General features: G+C 45.3%; 1 protein-coding gene across 2 annotated transcripts in view; it reads right to left on the minus strand.

The window, feature by feature from the left end:
• Positions 1-352: 352 nt before the first annotated feature.
• The window catches only part of LOC139658003 (GTP-binding protein Di-Ras1-like), an 18,228-nt gene continuing 8,692 nt past the window's right edge, over positions 353-9,888 (minus strand). For both annotated transcript variants that reach the window (XM_071536005.1, XM_071536006.1), the window contains exons 2-4: positions 4,400-4,584; positions 2,769-2,939; positions 353-643 (exon numbers count right to left, since the gene is read on the minus strand). In XM_071536005.1, coding sequence (XP_071392106.1) covers positions 353-643; positions 2,769-2,939; positions 4,400-4,537 — 600 coding nt within the window. In that variant the 5' untranslated portion in view covers positions 4,538-4,584. The remainder of the gene's footprint in view (positions 644-2,768; positions 2,940-4,399; positions 4,585-9,888) is intronic.

The raw sequence follows: 9,888 nt of genomic DNA on the forward strand, positions 1-9,888 counted from the left end.
GCAGAAACATCCAGCGCCGTTGTTCAGGGTCACAAGGAAGGGAACACATGATGAAATTATTATTATTATTATTATTATTATTATTATTGTTATTATTCATGTTGAGTAGTTTGGTGGATTTTCTGGTCGGAGTGTTCTGGTCTGTGAAAGGAGGAGACTTTCCAGATCCACTCTGTTGAGGCGTTTGTTCCTCTGGGCGTTAATGTTCTGTAACGGAGGAGGAGGAGGTGCGGCACCACAGAAGAAGGGCAGGGTTGCTCCTGTTGCCGCGGCGACGGGGAACGGGGGGAACGGGGGGGGGCGGGGCGGAGAGGCGGAGAGGCGGTCAGTCTCTGGGGGGCGGAGTCTGTCCCTACATGACGCTGCACTTCCCCTTCAGCTTGTCGGCTCGTTTCTGTTTCCCGGAGCGCTTGCCGTCGATGCTCAGGCTCATGTCCCGCTTCTTCTCCAGAGCCAGCAGCTCCTGGAACAGCTCCTTCACGTTGGAGTTCATCTTGGCCGAGGTTTCCATGAAGGCGCACTTCCAGGCGCCGGCCTGGGCCTCGCCCTCCTTCGTCTCCACCTCGCGCTGCGCCGTCTCGTCGCTCTTGTTGCCCACGAGCATGATGGGAATGGCCTCCACGCTGCCCTTGATGGCCAGAACCTGTAGAGGGAGAGAGGGAGGGGGGAGGGGGAAGGGGGGAGGGAGGGTTTAGAGGAGGGAGGGAGGGAGGAGGGAGGGAGGGAGGGAAGGAGGGAGAGAGGGAAGGAGGGAGGAGGGAGGAGAGAGGGAAGGAGGGAGGAGGGAGGGAGGAGGGAGGGAGGAGGGGGGGAGAGAGAGGGAGGGAGGGAGGAGGGAGAGAGGGAGGGAGGAGGAAGGGAGGAGGGGTTAGAGGAGGGAAGGAGGGAGGAGGGAGGGAGGAGGGAGAGAGGGAGGGAGGGAGGGAGGAGGGAGGAGGGAGGGAGGGAGAGAGGGGGAGGGAGGGAGAGAGGGGAGGAGGGAGGGAGGGAGAGAGGGAGGGAGGGAGGGAGGGGTTAGAGGAGGGAGGGAGAGAGGGAGGGAGGGAGGAGGGAGGAGAGAAGAGGGGTTAGAGGAGGGAGGAGGGAGAGAGGGAGGGAGGAGGGGTTAGAGGATGGATCGAGGCTCCCAGACAAATCTTCATGCACTAAAATACACCATGACCTGATCTATTTACTGCAGCATGTCAGATCCAGGTCAGGCAGGCTGGAAACATCAAACCACATCAGTCCTCTATAGATTTCCCCCTTATATATTTTATTATTCTTGATTTTATATTATTATTATTATTCTTCATACCTTCCTGTAAAGCACGCTGCTTTTAGACAGGTGCAGTAGAAAAAAGTTTCTTTGCTTCCTCTTCTTCTTCTTCTGTTCTTATTACTAGAATTTATAACCTCCTCCTCTCCTTGTCTCCTCTCCTCTCTCCTCTTCTCCTCTCCTTTCCTCTCCTCCTCTTCTTCTCTCCTCTCCTTGTCTCCTCTCCTCTCCCCTCTCCTCTCTCCTCCTCTCCTTGTTTATATTTCTACATACTACAGATTGCACAGGCACTTTCTTTCTTTCCCAGTCTCTGCCAGGCCTGGTTTTTATCTTTGTTTATTTCTAGCTGTCTTTAGTCTCTTTTCGTGCTTTTTTAGAATTCTATCTCGTAATGTACACATTGGATGCTACTGTACACCAGAACTTCCTTCGGGATCAATAAAGTATTTATCTATCTATCTATCTATCTCCTCTCTCCTCTCCTTGTCTCCTCTCCTCTTCTCCTCTCCTTTCCTCTCTTCTCTCCTCCTCTCTCCTCTCCTTGTCTACTCTCCTCTCTCCTCTCCTCTCTCCTCTCCTTGTCTCCTCTCCTCTCCTCCTCTTCTTGTCTCCTCTCCTCTCTCCTTGTCTCCTCTCCTTGTCTCCTCTCCTCTCCTCTCCTCTCCTTGTCTCCTCTACTCTCTTCTCCTCTCCTTGTCTCCTCTCCTCCCCTTGTCTCCTCTCCTCCTCTCTTCTCCTCTCCTCTCTCCTCTCCTTGTCTCCTTTCCTCTCTCCTCTCCTCTCCTTGTCTCCTCTCCTCTCCTCTCCTTGTCTTGTCTCCTCTCCTCTCCTCTCCTCTCCTCTCCTCTCCTCCATGGTGGGACACACAAACATACAAACCGCTCTCCAGTTATATTAATGGGATTCCACTGAGTTGAGAAGAGTCTACTCCAACAAAACACTGAAAATCTGTTTCTACAAATCACGTCTGTTCTCTACTGAGCAGTAAGTAAAACTTTATTTATAAAGCACCTTTCAAAACCAAGAGTTACCTAATAAATTAAAGGAAATAAAAGTTGTATTATTGTGAAATCTTTACAACTCAGCTGTGAATTTTCACACAAGTCCCACAATCCTCCTGTATTCAGACAGAAGTTTTATCGCTGAGTCGGCCTTCTGCTTCCTCTGTTTCTATCTATACTTTTTGTTCAGTTTTTTGTTGCCCAGGATGCCGTATCTGAAAGCATTAAGGAGTTAGAGTCATTTAAAGACGTTTTTCCTGATTAATATGTTAATTAATTTAAGGTGCTTCAAAATCTAATTGGTGGACAGCATGGTGGAGGGAGAGCAAAGTGATTTGGAGTCATTTACAGTCAAATAGGAAATCCAGTAATGTGAAGAAAAAACAGAAATTTCGATGTGAAGTCTGAATTTCTGCAAATTTTGTGAGCTAATGTGTGCATTTGACATTCATGACTCAATTATATACAGTGACACACACACACACACACACACACACACACACACACACCTGCTGGTAGATGGGTTTGAGCTCCTCCAGGGACTGGCGGCTGGTGATGGAGTAGACCAGGATGAAGGCGTGGCCTTTAGAGATGGACAGGCGCTGCATGGCGGGGAACTGGTGGCTTCCTGTCGTGTCTGTGATCTGCAGCGTGCACACGCTCTTATCACAGCTGATCACCTGCAACACACACTCATCAATAACTCAGCAGCAATCAATCATCAGTTATTCATAAATCACTTCTTAAAATGTGTTTTTATTTTCTGTTCTCTTCTGGAGATGTTTTCTGATTTTGTCCACTTTTTAAAAACCTCATTTTGTTTGATGTTTTCATTTTTATATCAATCAATTTTCTTTTGATCTTGTTTCGTATTTTAATCTTCTCCTTATAGATTTTATCATTCTTGTTTTCTTACTTTCCTGTAAAGCACTTTGTAAACTCTGTTTTAGATAGGTGCAATTATTATTATTATTATTATTACTATTACTATGCATGTACTTCACATGAACATGCATGACTCTATAGATCATGGATGAGAACTGCGAGTTCTAGTTTCATTACTAAAACATCGATATGTTTGAGGATTTTGCTTCACATTGCATCATGTAAAATGACTGAAAGAATTACAGATATTGAAACTGGAAAGCAGCCAAACAATCAAATCGATCAACAAGACAGACTGATCCTCCTGTGTGTCTCTGTCATGCTTCAGTTCCTCTGCAGACTCCCTGAACTGTCACTGCTGCTTCTTCAGCTCCAGCCATGAGAGGAAATGTTTGGAATATTCTGAAGTTTTTACTCTCTTTTCAACCAAAAGTCAAAAGCAACAGTCTGGTAACTAAAGTAGAGTTTTTGGTTACAATATACTAATTTTGGTCATACTGCACAATGTTCAAGAAAGAACGCCTGCAGTGTTAAAGGAATAGTTCACCCCAAAAATGAAAATCCTGTCATCATCTCCTCCCTCTCATGCCAAATGAAACACAGGTGAAGTTTGTTAGTCCATATAACACACAGGGAGGCTGCAGCACAACTTGGTAGCAGCCTTCTCCAAAACAACTGAAGTCAATGGGGACCTGTTCTTTAGAGCTCCAAAACAAAAACAGATAAACAATCACACTGTGAATAGAAAGACCTATACACCATTATTTGTTGCAAATCAATCAGCTGTAGTTAAGATTTGCACTAAATGATGGTGTAAATATACTGTAGGTCTTTTTGGAACTCTGAAGAACTGGTCCCCACTGACTTCAGTTGTTTTGGAGAAGGCTGCTATGGAGTTGTGCTGCAGCCTCCCTGTGTGTTATATGGACAAACTTCACCTGTGTTTCACCTGGCATGAGGGGGAGGAGATGAGGACAGGATTTTCATTTTGGGGCGAACTATTCCTTTAATGCAGAACAGATGCAGAGACAACAGACTTTAGATATCACACTCTCTCACACATAAAGTCAGTTCTCCATGTTCTCTCTCCCTCTGTTCTCCTCTCTCTTCTGTCTGTAGAAAGTGTTCAGCGTCACATGACGGTCCTGACAGGTGATTTCTGGGTGAAGCTGCATGTGTGGTTCTACTGAATCCTGAACTTCACATAGTGATTTCCTCCCCTGCTGAATCTCCAGTGTTTTGTCAGTGAGGCTACCTGTCTGTAGGTGTCCTCTACTGTGGGGATGTAGGTGTCTCTGAAGGTGCCTTTCACGAAGCGAAGGACCAGCGAGCTCTTCCCCACGCCGCCGGCGCCGAACACCACCACCCGGTAGTCGTTACTCTGCTCGGGCATTCTGGGATTTGGAGTCCACCTGCTGCTCTGGATAGCTGACCTGTATGCTGAGGGAGAGACGACAAGAGGAAACACTAAGGAAAGCTGCGTTATGGTTCAATTAAAGCTCCAAATCCTCCACTGTCCAGAGTTTTATTTAGTGTCTTTCTGTCCATTCAAAGCTGTGTGTGTGGTGTCATGAACCAAAAACACTCTCAATCCATTTCTCCACGTTCATTTTCCAGCATCTCTCTGAGCCTTACCGAGAACAGGCCGTTTCTGTCTCCGTGTCTTTAAGGCTCATTAATATTAACGACCCCTCTGTTTTCCGATCGGCTAACCGTTTCCAGAGTGAAACGTGAGACGCCGCGGCCCGGCGGCTACAGGTAGGGAAAACTCTCCGGTAATAAACAACGACAACCGCTCAACCGCTTTGAAAAAAACACTTTGTTAGTCTATTATTTCTTACAAAAATGATAATGAGCGAACCTTTGTGACGCCACAAAGTTACGGAAGTCCAAACGGCTCGTTTAGAGGCTCGCTGCACTAATATGGATTGTGTGGATTTAGTTGCCGACCGTGCGTTTTGATACTTTCACCATGTTTAGACCATCCAACTCCTTTATCACCACAGAGGAGAGGGGAGTCCTGCTTTACACCATGTGACCTTTAAAGAGAAATCATCAAGTCAAATATTGTATAGCTTAGCTTGTAGAGCACAAACGTGTTTGTCACAAGAACTTTACAGAGAACAAAGGATAAATGAAGAGTTTGGTTGCTACTTCTTAAATGACAGTAGAGAACTTGTTGTCCTTGGTTGACTAAAAGATTAATAGTATTTAATTTCATATTCACAGTATTAAACCAAATGATGGCACTTTTTAAAGGAACACACCAAGTTTGTGTGAGATTGTCAGCTTTGACAATACACTGTTGAGTGATAGTAGCTCCATGCTAACACTTTAGCATACACACTATACTACTGTAAGATAAGATAATGCACTACAAATTGTAGTGAACAGACAGTGTACCCTACAATTTCTCCTGTATACCTCAAGGCAATGTGATCGTGAACCACACTTGCACATAATTAGAACTTCAATTTCAATTTATTTGTAATTTAATGTTCAAAACTTGTCAAAATCAATACGACCTGAGTCCATTTCAACCTGCTGTCATGATGCTTGGTTTGTTTACATGATGCTGGGCGGTGCGTCACACCAATATCCAGCACATTTTTTTGACGCAATGATATTTACTGTAGTGTCCGAAATTTCGTTCGGTCGTTGCCCATATAGTTCACTATATGAGATATCTCTATGTTAAGTGATAGTGGCTCCATGCTAACACTTTAGTATACATCATGAGGTCAACAGTAAAATAGGCTTCACCTCCTAGATCACCAACATTACAAGCATACTAAGGAGGTCAAAGGTCAGAGGTCACAGCACCCTGACAACAGATGGAACAAATCTTCCTGTTGGTCGACCCTCAGTCTGTCAGTCTGATGCAGTGCAGGTGGATTTAGGAGGCTTTCCTTCATAGATTATCATTAAGCTGAACAAGAGAGCAGATCGATGGGTGGATCAATCAGATCTGTTAACCTGCACCAGGAACCAGATCACTGAGAACCTGCAGATCACTGAGAACCAGATCACTGAGAACCTGCAGATCAGTGAGAACCTGCTGATCACTGAGAACCAGATCACTGAGAACCAGATCAGTGAGAACCAGAACACTGAGAACCAGATCACTGAGAACCAGATCACTGAGAACCTGCTGATCACTGAGAACCAGATCACTGAGAACCTGCTGATTACTGGGAACCAGATCACTGAGAACATGCAGATCACTGAGAACATGCAGATCACTGAGAACCAGTAGATCACTGAGAACCAGCAGATCACTGAGAACCTGCTGATCACTGAGAACCAGATCATTGAGAACCTGCTGATTACTGGGAACCAGATCACTGAGAACATGCAGATCACTGAGAACCAGTAGATCACTGAGAACCGGAAAAAAAAATAGATGTGATACTAAACTTCGTGACCCCCGAAATTATCCCGTGACCCCCTGGTGGGTCCCATCCCCCAGGCTGAGAACCACTGGTGTAAGAGAAGGCCAACAGGCCGTCAACTGAAAGGGATGAATATAATTATACCGACTGTTTCCTTGTGTCATTTCAAAACTCGAACAGCGCTGGTTTGTGCTGAAACTGAGTCTGAGTCATTCTGGAAGCTGAGATATTGAGATGTGAACGTCAGCTGACCTCAGATCAGCTGCTGAGCGGAGCTGTAATGAGCACAGCAGACAAACGATGTGAATAATCTGTCTGAGTGCCAGCAGCAGTAATGTGTAAATGAAAACCACTCAGAGTCCTTCAGCCCAACCTGCTTTCAAGTGCGATAACGTAATATGCATCACAATGAGCATGTATCAGTGTGTGTGTGTGTGTGTGTGTGTGTGTGTGTGTGTGTGTGTGTGTGTGTGTGGTCAGACTGTCAGTTCTTAATTCACCTGGCTGCAGCCCAGTCCGTCTCCAGTCTCATTTGACCCACTGTTTTACAAGTCAAACAGTCAAACACATGTCTTTATGGAAATCAAATCCAATCTCCAAGCCTCCGTGTTTCTGACAGGAATCCAGTTCGGATCAGGTTCCTCTTCCAGTAAAGGATTCTGACCCTGCAGCAGGAACCAGACTGGATGTTTTCAGCTATCAACTACCAAACCAAACAGACTGAACTCACAGAAAAACGTGAAATGAACACAACTTGTTAACAGCCAATTTGGGAGCGTATCTATGTTCCCAGGGTCCTATGTTCCCAGGGTCCTATGTTCCCAGGGTCCTATGTTCCCAAGGTCCTATGTTCCCAGGGTCCTATGTTCCCAAGGTCCTATGTTCCCAAGGTCCTATGTTCCCAAGGTCTATGTTCCCAGGGTCCTATGTTCCCAGGGTCCTATGTTTCCAGGGTCCTATGTTCCCAAGGTCCTATGTTCCCAAGGTCCAAAGTTCCCAAGGTCCTATGTTCCCAAGGTCCTATGTTCCCAGGGTCCTATGTTCCCAAGGTCCTAAGTTCCCAAGGTCCTATGTTCCCAGGGTCCTATGTTCCCAGGGTCCTATGTTCCCCAGGTACTAAGTTCCCAAGGTCCTAAGTTCCCAAGGTCCTATGTTCCCAGGGTCCTATGTTCCCCAGTTCAATATTCTGTTAACACACATTAACCCTCCTATTGTGTTCGGGTCAAATTTGACCTGTTTCAAGGTAAAATATTTCATAAATATTATCCAGTTTTTTTTTTTATTGGAACAAGGCTTCAAAACAGATATATAAACACAACAAAACCAATGGTTATCATTTTATTTGATTTTGAAGGTCTCTAACCCTAACCCTAGAACTGGGGAACATGGGACCCTTTGTCATGTTCCCATTATGTGCCATATAAATCTGGGGAACATAGGACCCTGGGAACATAGGACCCTGGGAACATAGGACCCTGGGAACATAGGACCCTGGGAACATAGGAATGACTCCCAGCCGATTAGGTGTTGGTGGAACGTAAAGTGTTACATCTACGTTTTCCCAGCAGGAAACGGTTATGTGAAGGAGACACAACTATTAACAGGATGTAGTGTCACATTGAAGTAGTATGGTGGAGAGTAAAGGTGTTGTGGTCGGGGTGGTCGGGGGGGTGGTGGATGGGCGTGTGGTCGGGTGGGGGGGGTGGATGGGCGTGTGGTCGGGGGGGTGGATGGGTGTATACGTTTGCCTTTGATGTTGGCGATCACGGTTCGATTCCCAGCGTTTCCACATGGCAACTGCAAGTCACATTTTAATTTTTAACAAACGCTTTTCTTATTTAACCTTGACCAAACCATTTCTCTAACCATAACCAAGTTGTTTTACTTGCCTAAATTTAACCGTTAACCAACATTTGGGACATAATTACATTTTTGGTGGAGGAATGTAATTCAGGTCGTGGTGGAGAAACGTTTTTTTTCTCATAATACGTGTCCACAACATGTAAATCGTCATTTTAGAGTTCATGCTCATTTCACGTATTTTTGTGAGATCACGTTGAAACCAAACCCCTTCATTTTATCCCTGAAATGTCCTTGATTTCTCATTACATAATTATTAATTATTAATTATTAATTATCCATTAAAATTTATAAAGTTTAAAAAAAAATCATGGGGTTTTAAGGAATTTATTCATATGTTGGTTCATGGAGAAACTAGAAATTAAGGGATTTTTCTTGCCTTTTTTGCAGGTTTACAGGTTATTGAGTTAAATATTAAGGGGAGTTTAAGGAGGTTTTGATGGGATCTCCTCCATTAATAACTCCTTTACCCAGTTTTAAGGGATTTTTCATTAATTAAGGGGTGAATTGATGTAAATCTGAGGTTATTAGAAACTATTTTAGCAGCTAAAATAGTTTGGTTCAGGTTTTGTTCACAGTTCAATAAACTACAATTTATAACCTCCTCCTCTCCTCTCCTTGTCTCCTCTCCTCTCCTCTCCTTTCCCTGTCTCCTCTCCTCTCCTCTCTCCTCCTCTCCTCATTGTCTCCTCTCTCCTCTCCTCTCCTTGTCTCCTCTCCTCTCCTCTCCTCTCCTTGTCTCCTCCTCTCCTCTCGTTGTCTCCTCTCCTCTCCTCTCTCCTCTCCTTGTCTCCTCTTGTCTCCTCTCTCCTCTCCCTGTCTCCTCCCCTCTCCTCCTCTCCTCTCGTTGTCTCCTCTCTCCTCCTCTCCTCTCCTCTCCTTGTCTCCTCCTCTCTCCTCCTCTCCTCTCGTTGTCTCCTCTCCTCTCTCCTCTCCTTGTCTCCTCTCGTCTCCTCTCCTCTCCTCTCCTCTCTCCTCTCCTTGTCTCCTCTCCTCTCCTCTCCTCTCCTCTCCTTGTCTCCTCCTCCTCTCCTCTCCTCTCCCCTCTCCTTGTCTCCTCTCGTCTCCTCTCCTCTCCTCTCCTCTCTCCTCTCCCTGTCTCCTCTCCTCTCCTCTCTCCTCTCCTCCTCCTCTCCTCTCCTCTCCTCCATGGTGGGACACACAAACACACAAACTGCTCTCCAATTATATGAAAACTTGTCATGAGTTGGGAGTTGATCCTTTCTGAAACACATTTCTAACACTTTTCCAGCACAAAGAGTTATTTGGATTTGAAGACATCGTGCTCATTTCATGAAGTTTCATCAGATCAGACTCAATGTTTTATGAACGCTGCTCTTCCCTCTGAGCTGCAAAGGAACACAAATCCTCTGTTTTGTTTCTTGAAATGTATGAAATCATAAGCTTGGAGTTATGAGGTTCAGTCTGGGTGGAGCAGTTCTGAGAAACTGAGCATCAAAGATTTCACATCCCAGCTGGAAAAACTGTCATC

This window comes from Centroberyx affinis, unplaced genomic scaffold (genome assembly GCF_046629955.1).
Source record: "Centroberyx affinis isolate AG114_WGS23_722 - 3 ecotype Tasmania unplaced genomic scaffold, CSIRO-AGI_Caff_v1 ptg002813l_1, whole genome shotgun sequence".
Lineage (NCBI taxonomy): Eukaryota > Metazoa > Chordata > Actinopteri > Beryciformes > Berycidae > Centroberyx > Centroberyx affinis.